This window comes from Dendropsophus ebraccatus, chromosome 2 (genome assembly GCF_027789765.1).
Source record: "Dendropsophus ebraccatus isolate aDenEbr1 chromosome 2, aDenEbr1.pat, whole genome shotgun sequence".
Lineage (NCBI taxonomy): Eukaryota > Metazoa > Chordata > Amphibia > Anura > Hylidae > Dendropsophus > Dendropsophus ebraccatus.
In genome coordinates this window covers 30,099,753-30,112,482 of record NC_091455.1, presented here as the reverse complement: position 1 = coordinate 30,112,482, position 12,730 = coordinate 30,099,753, and the positions used below count along the sequence as shown (strand labels likewise).

At 41.6% G+C, this 12,730-nt stretch overlaps 1 protein-coding gene across 1 annotated transcript in view; it reads left to right on the top strand.

Moving 5' to 3' along the window:
• Nucleotides 1-12,730, top strand: part of ZFPM2 (zinc finger protein, FOG family member 2) — a 332,257-nt gene that overhangs the window by 69,053 nt on the left and 250,474 nt on the right. Inside the window, exon 3 of the mRNA XM_069957210.1 lies at nt 4,248-4,349. Within this exon, the coding sequence (XP_069813311.1) occupies nt 4,248-4,349 (102 nt within the window). The remainder of the gene's footprint in view (nt 1-4,247; nt 4,350-12,730) is intronic.

Below are 12,730 nucleotides of genomic sequence, written 5' to 3'. Positions count from 1 at the left end.
CCAAACAAAAATCTGAAAGAGCATTATCGAGTTTACAGCCCCTTTAAGAAATGTCTAGCGGTAACCACATAATAAATGTCATATGTGATTTTAAACTCGAGAGATAGAGTCCGACATGTTTATAGCAATAGATAAGTATATTTATACAATATCTTTCTTGTTATCTCCTTTAATTATTTCGGGTCTACCACAGTTCTAGATTTTATGCTTATTTTATGAAATGTTTAACTTCAGCGCCGTCTCTCGCTCGGTTGCTGGGCAACTTGTGTATTCTTTGGGCACACTGTGACCCTAAAGGTAGTGAAAAGTTACGTACATTTCAACCCAAGTGAATGCCCCCGATGCTTTTGGTTGCACATTTAATGGTTAAGTAGGAGCTATAGTAATGTAATGAATTTACTGGCATGAAAGGACAGAAGACGCTAAGAGATGTATTATGTTATGGTAAACCGCAAGCTCCCGAAATGTTTGTTTCTGTATATATGTTACTATGTTATCACAGGAGTTTTGTTGATATCTATAGCGCCACAACTGGGATTTATAGTAGGTCATTAACTGGACAGGAAGTCTGCTGTGTGTTGTGAAATATCTTCCCCCTCCCTGAGCACAACTTTACTACAGTGTTCTTTTTTGTCTCTCTGTGGACTGTAGGACAATTGTAGTCAGCGAAGGAGTTTTCATTCTTCCGAGGATCATTGAACACTGAAAAGCATTGTCAAAGAATACTTTAAACAGTGAGATGAACTCATGGGTACATAAAAAAGAAAAAAAAAATGGGTACTTACTAAATTGCTCAGATGCTATTGCAAAGCAACTCCTCTTCTGTGGTTGACGTAAGAAAGTACCCACTCAGCCCATCAGTGGCCACTGTGGTGACTGCTGATTGGCTGAGCAGGCACATTCATTTGATGCGATTGAGGTCAGGAAGTGTTGAACACCAGGACCAAGTTTAATACCAATGTTGGCAGTAGGGGATTGGCGTAGGCGAGTACAGTACATACTGTACTATTCATTGTTTTTATTCAAACCTAAGCCCATTTACAGTACACATTTCATAAAATAAAGAATGTGAATGTTGATTCTAAGTGCCTGATCTTTTTGTTCTCCAAGGCGATTTTTTAATGTTGAGTGCTCAACTCAAGTAATGAACCCTATTGAACTTAATAGGAGACTCATGCATTTAACTAGGCCCCCCCTGCTCGGCAGAGAGGAGGATGCCTAATTCACTTTCAGTGTGCATTGAAGTAAGGAATTGCATTTTTTGCTCAAATTTTTGTATATTTCATTCCTTGAAGGGATGTGTAAATAAAACATACAAAAACTAGAACAACAAACTGCAATACGTTACAGCAAACCCATTAGAACTTCAATTGATGGCATAACCACTGGACTTCTAGCCTTACAATAACCTTAACACCCTCATGCATGATCCAGCACTATGCTTGATAGAGCATGCTCGCTCAACACTAGTGCTTGTTTACTTGCATTTTCATAATCCAATGATTGCCCGTGAAATCATATGCATCAAACTTTTACATATAGCTTACATGAGGGATCCTGCTGCCGACAAGACAAAGAGTAGACTTATGGTCACAATAAAGAGGTGACTGCTGACAAGCAAGCTTTTTATAATTTATAATTTTCCCATTGGCCAATAATCTGGAACGATCCGGAACAGAGAGAACATAGTTAGGGCCCGAGCATTAGGCGAGGAATAGGCAAGGTATTAGGGTGCGTCCACAGTACGGAATTCGGGTGGATAACCCGTTACGGATTCCGCCCCCGCATGCGTCTCTGCCTATGCCATAGACTCCATTCTTTGGTCGGGTGGATTCCGCCGTCTGCCCAAAGATTTGACATAGAATAGAGTTTATGGCACGGGCGGAGATGCGCATGGGCATGAGCGGCGGAATCCGTGATGGGTTATCCGCCCAGATTCCGTAATGTGAACACACCCTTTAACAGGAAAGATTTCTTCTTGAATAGGAGCAGAATAGGAGCCCCTTTGACCTTTGTAGGATTCTTCTCTGCCCATAGGGGGCGGTTTCTGTGCACTCCATTCTATGGTCAGGCAGATTCTGTCCTCCGCCCAAAAAAGAATTGACATGAATGCCTGATTATAGAATGGAGTCTATGGAAAGGCTTCCAATTCAAGCGGGTGGGTGGGAGGATGTGAGCGCACAGGATCCGCAGGAGCTTATCCGCGCGGATTCTGTAGTGTGACCGGGCCCGAAGAATTGGAATATCAATTTTTGGGATGGAAAGCGGATCTGCGGCAGGACATTCTGCCGTGAGAAAAGCAGAGTGGAAATCCCATTGAACTCAATGGAAAATTGCTCTGCAGCAATTTTTCGGGCGGAATTGTAAGTATGGATTCAGCAAGAAAATTCCTTGCCTTTTTCTCAATGTGAACCGGCCCTTAAATTACATAAATAAATAACTGGATCAATCCTAACATCTTCACCATCATCTTCCTCTTCCCTCCTTCATTTCATTTATAAGGGTGAATTACAAGTTTAGGCAAAACAAACAAATGAACGTACTGGGAAGAAAAGCCAATTTGACTTTGTATGTTACCTTGCTGTAGGAGACGTTTGTGCAAATCGCCTATAAGCTTATTGACCTGAATCTTTGACTCCTTGTTTGGCAGGATATGGCTAGAATAAGGACACTGATAGATCACTGATTAGAGCTGATTGAACACCCCCGTGCTAACAGCTTGCAGACCCCACCTGCAGGCTCCACATTATCTTTTCTGCCTAGATTTGTTATTTTCCAGGTCCAATACAACCCCCCTCTGTGGTTAAATACTCCATCTTATTAATGTACATCTTAATTGAAAGCACTTGGCTTATTGCGTGCAGCTCTGCTGTAGTCAGGCAGGAATAGATCATTATTATATTAGTATACCCTTTACATACTGTATGCAATAATGTATAATAGCAAAATAAACAGACAATGGAGAACGTTTATCAATCCTGTGAACGCTGCAAATTGCTGAAAATTTATCAAAATGTAACACAATGTGACATAATAAACTTGGCACGGCTCGCTGGATGTTTACAGCATTTCCTATGTCTAGCTGTCTAATTTTAAATTTTTTGATTTTTATTTTTTGGGGAAAAGTGTAAAGTGGTTATGTTTGTTATGGATTATAGATGCCTGTGCAAAGTGCTTACAGGTCCCATATATAAACATATGGGGGGAGATTTATTAAACATGATGTAAACATAACTGTAAACGAGCGCCAATCTGCTAGATCGGTGCTCGTTTACTGGGTCTATTACACGACCCGTTTATCATTTAACAAGGGCTGCAGGGACATCGTTACCGATGTCATTGCAGCCCTTGTTTAAACTTTATACATTACCCATCCATGGTTCAGGGCTCCTCTTGCGCTCTGCTTCTCCCCAGGTCCCACGTGCTCCAGCTTCAGAGCGGCCTGTCTGAGCTGATAGGCCACTCAGCCAATCACTGGCCGTGGTGGTCCTGGACAGTGATTGGCCGAGTAACCTGTCAGGTCAGACAAGCCGCTCTGAAGCTGGAGCGCGTGGGACCCGGGAGAAGAAGACTGCAAGAGGAGCCCTGCAGCCTCGATGGGTAATGTAAATCGTCAGCCACTGTTACACGTAGCAATGCGCGGTCGGCGTTCAACAATTATAGGTTTAAACCTATATCAACGATCAGCCGATGATCGTTGTCATCGGCTGATCGTTGTATTTATTAGACGGAGCAATAAATCGGCGGAATCAGGTCGATTATCGCTCCATGGAATAGGCCCCTTACTGTCTACTGTCTGCTTTGTCCTCTTCCTAGTACTTGAATGGAAAGTGCTGAGCTGACTCCGAGCGATGACACTTACTTTCCCTGCCTGTATCTGAAGCCCAGTAGAAATAATATCCCGGCTCGGATTTTGTATCCATTTGTTTAATGCTTCTTCAAGGAAATTGCAATATAACAGAAGAGAAGAACACACATAATAAAAAATCAGATCACAGGAGTACTAAAGGAGTGTGTACAGAAAAGGAGAAATGTTTGCCAGACTTTTAAACAAAGGATTATCGTGTGCAGAACAAATCAGATCTGAATGGGAAACGTGTCGGGAGCAGTGTGACTATTATCCGCCTTACATGTAGAAGCACAATGGCTGGTGGATGATATATATATATATATATATATTGCTGTAGTTTGGATTGGGATATACCGCATCTATAGTGAATCATGTCCCATCTTATTTGTATTTTTAGCAGATGAAGAGGGCAGCCATGAAACAGCAGAGCTGGATGGAGAGGCTCTGGCAGACAAAGCTTTACAATCGGGGACAGTGACGGATGGCTGGGATGGACCAGGTTAGTGGATATATTATAACATGTACCCAGCAATCTCAATGTGATGCTAGTAGCTGGCGACCACTGTACTAATCAATAGTAAAATATATTTTCATGCTTTGATGGTTCGTGTTTGATGACCCTTCTTGGCTCTGTTGACACAATAAAGGTTCAAGTTCAAATTCTTCAGGTTTTCCAACACATTTTACCCTTTGGTTTCTCCAGGACATCATACAGATCTAGTCTCTTCATTATGGGTTCATTCTTATACCCTTACTGGTATTCCTTACAGGTGAACATATACAGTAGTTGTGATACTTAAAGTGTCACCGATATATATATATTTATATATATATATATTTGCAGAAATCAATAGTCCAGGCAATTTTAAGAAACTTTGTAATTGGGTTTATTGGGCAAATATGCCATTATCTGCATTCAAAAAGCCTTTCCCCAGTCCCCCCCCCCCTCCTCTTTTCCATTCACTGCCCATTATCAGGAAATCTCGACTCTTTTACATCAGTCGAGCCCTGTGTAACCTATAGAGAGGGGAGGGTGGAGGAAGATTAGTGGCAGCAGAGAGCAAAGAACAAAGGATTACACAGCGGGACCTGTGTGAAAGCCGGTATTCAGAGAGGTTAGTGCTGACTGTCAGAGGAGATAGCCTGGTGATGTAGCTGTAAATTAACTCTTTGTTGTCCTGTTTTGGTGCCTTATCTCCCTCCACACTAATAAACCCAATTACAAAGTTTCTTAAAATCGCCTGTAAAAAAAAAAAAAAAAAAAAAAATATATATATATATATATATATATATATATATATATATATATATATATAAAAGACAGTGACACTTTTAAGGAAAAGGGTCATTTAGATTTTTTTTTTTTTTTCGTTTTACTGATTAAAGCAAGATATTGAAACATGTTCTTTTTGTTTGTATATGTTTTCATTTTCTGATGGTAACTTTTTTTTTTTAATTTAATTAGCTTATACATAGTTATGGGGGCTGCCATATTGGCTGAGCTTCTGCTCTTCCTTCTGAGTAGCACCTAGTTTTTTTTTGTTTTTTTTTTAAATGATTTGAGCCAGGTACTGAAACGTTCTGAAATGTTCTTTCTAATCTGTTTTAAGTTCTGATTGTAATTTTTTTTAATTTAATTTTTAGATATTGTTATGGGGGTAGCCATATTGCCTGAGCGTCTGTCCTGCTCGGTGGGCAGTATTTAGGGCATTTAGGGCTTAGAAAAACAGGTCTGCTTTCTTCCAGAAGAAGAGTCCAGTGATTTAGCAATTAAGCTCCATTCCGTCAATGGAACTGAGCTGCAAAACTTCACGCAAACTGTAGACAAGAGTGGTGCTGTTTTTGGAAGAAAGCGGCCATGTTTTTCTAAGCCTAAGTAACCCTTTTAACATCAGCGCAATGGAAATAGGAAACAATAGTCTGCAGCTGTATTATCGATGGCTACGAAAATGCACGCTCAATTACCTGTACAAGGAGGAGGGGTAGCTTTGTCCATTGCCTATTGTGAATGGCCTGAGACTGTCTTAGCTAGTATTCTAGCATTACCTCTTATTTCTAATAATGCCTGCAATTATATAGAGGAGACTGCTTAGAAGTTTTCTCCTCAGATCAGGAAGCGTAAGCTTATTATTAAAGGGGTACTCCAGCAAAAAAAATAAAAAAATAAATCTCAAGTCTTCTAGTACTTACTAACTGCTGTATGTTCTACAGGAAGTGATGTATTCATTCCAGTCTGGACAGCAGGAGAGGATTTCTATGAGGAGTTTCTACTTGGCAGCAGAGAGAGAACCGTGTCAGACTGGAAAGAATACACCCCTACTGTAGGACATACAGCAGTTGATAAGTACTGGAAGACTTGAGATTTTTTAATAGAAGTAAATTATACTTTCTGATAACAGTGTATACCAGTCTGTTACCCCTTTAAGGTTAATGGCCAGAATGTAAACTGCTAGATTTTAGGATTATGAAAAAAATATAGATAGTGAATGGAAAATTTAAAATCAAAGGATGGGGAATAACTAATCAATCACAGGGAGGTCGACTGATGGGGCCCCTTGTGATCCTACAAATCAGGGCTCTGAAATCCCTGCTGCATGAAGCTGTGGGCTATTAATGTGTGCCACCACTCTACTGATTCTCTTTGGAGATGAGCATGAGCATGAGAATGAATGGAGCGGGGCATGCATGAGCCATTTAGCTGGGATTTTTCTCCCCATCCTTTCCTCTATCTTCGCTTAGAGATAGGTTCAAGTAATCGGTGAAATTTACATTTGAAACAATCTTAGTTCTTTAAAACTATAGGGCCGTATAAGTACTATATTTAAAGGGTTTGTCCGTTTGGACATTCTTTTTGTTGTAAAGGTTCCTTAAAGGGGTTGTCCAGTGAAAATCTTTTTCATTCAACTGGTTTCAGAAAGTTATATAGATTTGTAATTTTCTTTTATTTAAAAATCTTTCATTACTTATCAGCTGCTGTATGTCCTGCAGGAACTGGTGTATTCTTTCCAGTCTGACACAGTGCTCTTTGCTGCCACCTCTGTCCATGTCAGGAACTGTTTAAAGCAGGAGAGGCTTTCTATGGTAATTTGCTATTGCTATCGGACAGAGATGGCAGCAGAGAGCACTGTGTCAGACTAAAAAGAAAACACCACTTCCTGCAGGACATAAAGCAGCTGATAAGTATGGGAAGGCTTGAGATTTTTTAAATAGAAGTAAATCACAAATCTATATAACTTTCTAAAACCAGTTGATTTGAAGGAAAAAGATTTTCGCTGGACAACCCATTTCATGCTTAGCTTAACTGGGACAATCAGTGATCAGCTGTACTCTATAGAGGAACCTGGCTGTGTTTCATTTCCCTGCAGCGCCACCACTGGGGGAAGAAAAGCATTACAATGGTTGAAACTGCTTATATAATGCTATGTCCTCCAGACTGAAAAACGCTCTGATCATGGTGCTGAGCAGGACACTCCCGCTACATTACTAAACTAGACAATCCCTTTAAGGAACAAGGTTTTCAATGTATCCTATGTGAAGCGAAGGACAATAAATGATCGCACCACCTTGAAGTTTATATAAAATGATATCATTTTAAAGTGAACATTGTGGATAAATATGTAATAAAATACATATATAACACGCAGGATTTTCTTCCATTCCCCAGGTGTCTCTTGTTTATGTGTAGATGGAAGCTATGACATCACCGAGTATATATGCTGTGTATATACTAGACATTATCATGGTTGGTTAATTATATTAAGCGGTATAAATCATAAAATACAAATTAACCTTAGAGAGCTGCTCATGGCTGGAGCTGGTACAGGGATCCTTATCAGGCAATACATCTTTCCCATTACCTTAACATTTTCTTATAGGGCATGCAATAGGGGATGTGTGATGCAGATAACCCCTTTAAATTAGTATGCATATCATTTTGTTTCATTATTTTTAGATGTTTTCTTCCTTGAGGCTATACCTCCACTGCTACACAGTGACATTTCCTGATAAGAGGAGAAAGTCACTGGCAACCTTGAAACTGTGGCAAGAAATGCAGCCATGATGCAGTAAAACCGCAATGTTACTACCACTCACTTTGGGGGAGATTTATCAAACATGGTGTAAAGTGAAACTGTCTCAGTTGCCCCTAGCAACCAATCAGATTCCACCTTTCATTCCTCACAGACTCTTTGGAAAATGAAAGGTGGAATCTGATTGGTTGCTAGGGGCAACTGAGCCAGTTTCACTTTACACCATGTTTGATAAATCCCCCCCAATATTTCTATTGGGTCAAAGCAGCCATGTTTTCCTTATTCCATCCATTTAAAGGCGATCAGTAAAACACGGTTTCTTGCCTAAATAGGTTGTGTCTGGTATTGCAAGACCACTTGTAGTTTAGCTGTAATACTGGACACAGCCCATAAGAAAGTGTGGTGCTAGGGTTGAAAGAAGCCATTATGGGTTTTTTTTAGAGATGAGTCAACTTTTCAAAACTGGTTCGGCAGGTTCGCCAAAATGTGAAGCAAAGTTTGGGTTTGTCCAAACTGAACCTTAGTCGAACAGCTGAACAATTGCAGGTGCTTAGTAGTTTTGATGTGGTTCAGCAAGTTCTCCCATCTCTACTTACCTGTCCTCGCTTCCTCGGTTTCCTACTTCTCCAGTCTCCTCTGCAGCCGACTCCAGCCAATCAATCATTGATTGAGTTTGGATAGTGCCGCTGCCAGTGATCAACTGAGCGGGCTGTCACTTCCAAGATGAGAGTGACAGCTGTCGAACCGATCACTGGCGTGGTGCTGTCTCAGTCACCGATTGGTTAAGCGGGCTGTTATTCGGGAATGACAGCCTGTTCAGCCAATCACTGGCTGCAGTGTTGTCCCGTCTCAGTCAGTGATTGGCTGAGCAGCCTGGAGGTGGCTGGAGACACAGCAGACCTGTTGGGGAACACAAGGAAAGCACGGACAGGAGAACATGCCCCTTTTTTTTTTTTTTATTAATTAATTAAATTGTGTGGCCACCATCTTTAGGAACTCGTCACAAACTTTGCAAAAAGTTTGTTTGGGTATAAACCAAAGTTTTTGCAAAGTTCATAACTAATCAGTATGAAAGATTTGGTTAGCTCATCTCTAGTTTTTAAAAAAAAAAATACTATACAACCTTGCCTTGTATACGTGACAGACTAAGATATAGCTCAGTAAGAAATCTAGATAATTATACGTAGTGACTGTAAATAGCGGCCATGATTCCTAGTTGTAGCAGTATGCGCGTATCTATCATCGGGCAGCGGAATACCTGTATAAATAGATTCGATGGGATAACCATAATTATCCATCTATAATCCCTCTTAAAATACATACCATCTGATGCAGCCAGTCATCATTTATTTTTAATTCCTTTAAGAACTTGCTATATGGCGGCTTTGATTAGCAGAGCACATTCTGGAATATTAATGAGTTTTCTCCTTTCCAATGTGGTGGGCGATAAAAGCTGTGCTTCCCATACTGCTCACTTGCTTTCTTAATGAATCTGGAAAGTCATGATTTGCTGCTACATTTCCAAATGAGCGGAATCTTTTTAAGGCATGAAACATCCGATTCCTGAGTGGACCCGAGCTCGGCCAGGATACTTTACCAAAGTTACAATAGAAGGTTCCTCGGCAAAGTAGCAAAGCTAGTGCTGGTTCCCTTCTTCATGCATGGTCTTGTAGGCAAAGTATGGCCAAGGTCAGAAGTTATTGGCTTTCTATATATTGGATATTGGACGCCATCTCTGAACTTTCAAGCTTCTATCATGACCATGTCAGTCAAACATGAAACCTCCAATGCATATATTCTTGTCTATAGGGTGAAGTTCAATACTGGTTTCTGTAGATTGTCAGGCCAAGTTGAAAGGTTATACAAAGTGCATAGCCCAGCAGGGGGTGCCATTGAAATGAAGCTCCTCGAAGGGTTCCGAGAATAGGAAGGCAAAGCACCAGATCCTCATATATCAATGTATTACCCTTTTGGGTCTATAAAGTTGATGACTAGAGATGCGAATTCGCTAAACATGGTGGCCGCAATAGCGACCGCACTTTTTAGCTTATACTTACGCAGTTGCGTACATCACAAGATAAACATTTGCATGTTCGAAAATGATTGCTTTAACCATTCCGATCATCGAACAAATTGTGGCATTTTCGTACAAACATATGAACATTTTTGAACATGTTAGCTCGCTGCTATTTCTAATAAAATTCAATTGTATGCAATTCGCCAATATTCGCGAACTTTGCAAAGCGAATTTCCGAGTGATTCGCTCATCTCAAATGATGACTATCGTGAATGTTTAGGCCAGGGATGAAGAACCTGTGTCCATCCAGCTGTTGCAAAACTACCCCAACGATTCCCATCATGCCTGGACAAAGATTTGCCTTTTGCTGCCCAACTATGATGGGAATTGTAGTTTTGCAACAGCTGGAATGGTATGGGTTCATCATATTTCTTGTGTGGGAGTGTGGGAGGAAACCCATGCAAAGATGTCATTTCAGGTTTTTTAAGGGGTTATCAAGCGCTACAAAAACATGACCACTTTCCCCCCCTCTCTTGTCTCCAGTTCAGGTGTGTTTTGCAATTAAGCCCCATTTGCTTCAATGGAACTGAGTTTTAAACCTCACCCAATCTGGAGACTAGAGAGGGGGTAAAGTGGCCATGTTTTTGTAGCGCTGGATAACCTCTTTTATTGCAAACCACACCTGAACTGGAGACAACAGTAGGGGGAAAAGTGGCCATGTTTTTGTAGCGGTGGATAACCCCCTTAACTCAGGACCTCAGTGCTCCAGGTGTAAACCACTGAGCCACCATGCTGCCCAAACCACCAGTTATGTCAGGACCAGCTGACCAAGTGTGTATGGTCACCTCTCAATTCTTTCATGATGGCAGAGAGAGAAGGATCAGGCAAGTTGGATTTCAACATATCTCATCCTATTATTATATATAAAATAAGCCTCTACTTAAGGAGTCTGGCAGCAGCTGTCTCATCTTCTTCCCATGCAAATCATATCTACAATTAGGTAAGTGTGTATGTGTATGGGGAGGGGAAGCGGATAGGTAGCTGTTGGCCAAAGTAGCATTGAGCTAGAGCTGACAGCTAAATTAGATGCATGGCCAGTTTTATGCCCCTATTACACGGGTCGTCAGAGGAGCAAACGAGCGCTCTCAGTGCTCGTTTGCTCCTCGTTCCCCACTCGCTGCTGCCGCTATTCAGCGCGGCTGCAGCGAGCGGGTGAGTGCGGGAGGGGCGGCGGGGAGCTGCGGGGGGGGCTGCCCGGGGGATCGCTAGATCGTCCGGGCAGCCCATAGGATATAGCAGCATCTGCTGCCGACGCTCCTATTCAACGGAGCGACGGCAGCAGATCGCTGCTATATCAGTCGCTTGCTTTTCAACATGTTGAAAAACAAGCGACTGCAACGATCAGCTGACATGAACGATGTCGGCTGATCGTTGCACTCTATTCCACGGGACGATTATCGTCCGTAGCGGCCGATATCGGCCGAATACGAACGATAATCGTTCCGTGGAATAGGGCCTTTAGGCTCTGTTCACACTACCATCTTTGGTACTAAAGTCAGACATATAAACAAGATGTAAATAGTACAGTATCATGTGGCTTAGACCAATGGGCACTGTTTGCAGCAACCCCCCCCCACCCTTCAGGGGTTAGAGGGAAGCAGCGGTCATACACCATCCAGCACCATGCAAGATGGTGACAACACATGTGAGTCAGCAGCAGGAGATGTCTGAACAAAGCCCTGGGGAGTTGAAGCCTTTACCGATTGGATTATGTTGGTGCAGGCAGGATCTAGGCTGCCTGAACACTGAAGTTGGAGGGTGCCACAGCCTCAGTTACCCTCAGTCCTCCGGCAGCAGAGAGAGATAAGGCTGAGCTGCTCACCTCCACAGGAGGATCTCCTCAGTTCTACAGAGCCCCTGGGCAGATGAGCACTGGAGAAAACTGGAAGGTGCCCAATCACTGGAAGAGTTGATCAGGTAGCAGCGGTTACTATAAGAGTCCTTTCTACCCAGTACAGTATCAGGATGGGGACACAGAGGGGGCTCGTATTATGCAATCTTGAGTTACAATTTTTAAAAAAATACTTAGCCCGTCTTGAAAAACGCTCTCACACCACGTTACTTGTAATCCCAGGTTTCAGTATATTATGTATGTACTATGTAGTATGTTCACTATATATTATGAAGACCCCCCTCCATAAAAGACCACTTTTAACACATACTGGGAGGCCTTCTCTCAGATCTAACTGTATAAACAAATATGCCCACAATCATCTTTCCCACCTCGGCGTATACCTAACACTCTCAAAAACACGTTACTCGGAATCTAACCAGAACCATTACTAATAGCATCCGTGAAACCTAAGAAGGACGCAGAGATTAGCCGCCCGCTTTCCATTTTTTTCCCCCTTTCTGATTGAGAAAATGTTCCAGATAGAAAAATCTGCTATTTGATGTAAATTAAAAAAAAAAAAAAAAAGCCCCCCCTGAAACACAGCGAACAGTAGAGATAGTTTGACAGTAAGAGGAATATTGTGAAGACGGAGAAGAAATCATAGAAAGACTGTGTGTTACCCTGACAGTGAATCAGTATTATCTCTGCTATCAGATAATGCAGTTATCATTAATTTTCACATTTGCATTTCAATCTTTAGAAGGAAATGACTCTTGCCGGATGAAGATAAGAGCTCTGTACCACTATAATGAACCATCATTTCATCACGGCGCTTTGTATCCGTATGAAAATGAGGCTGGGGAGGGTGGTCATAGAAAACATTATAACAAAGTGTCAAAAATTACTACAGACTTCCAAGCCCTTTATAAAACAAGAGGCAG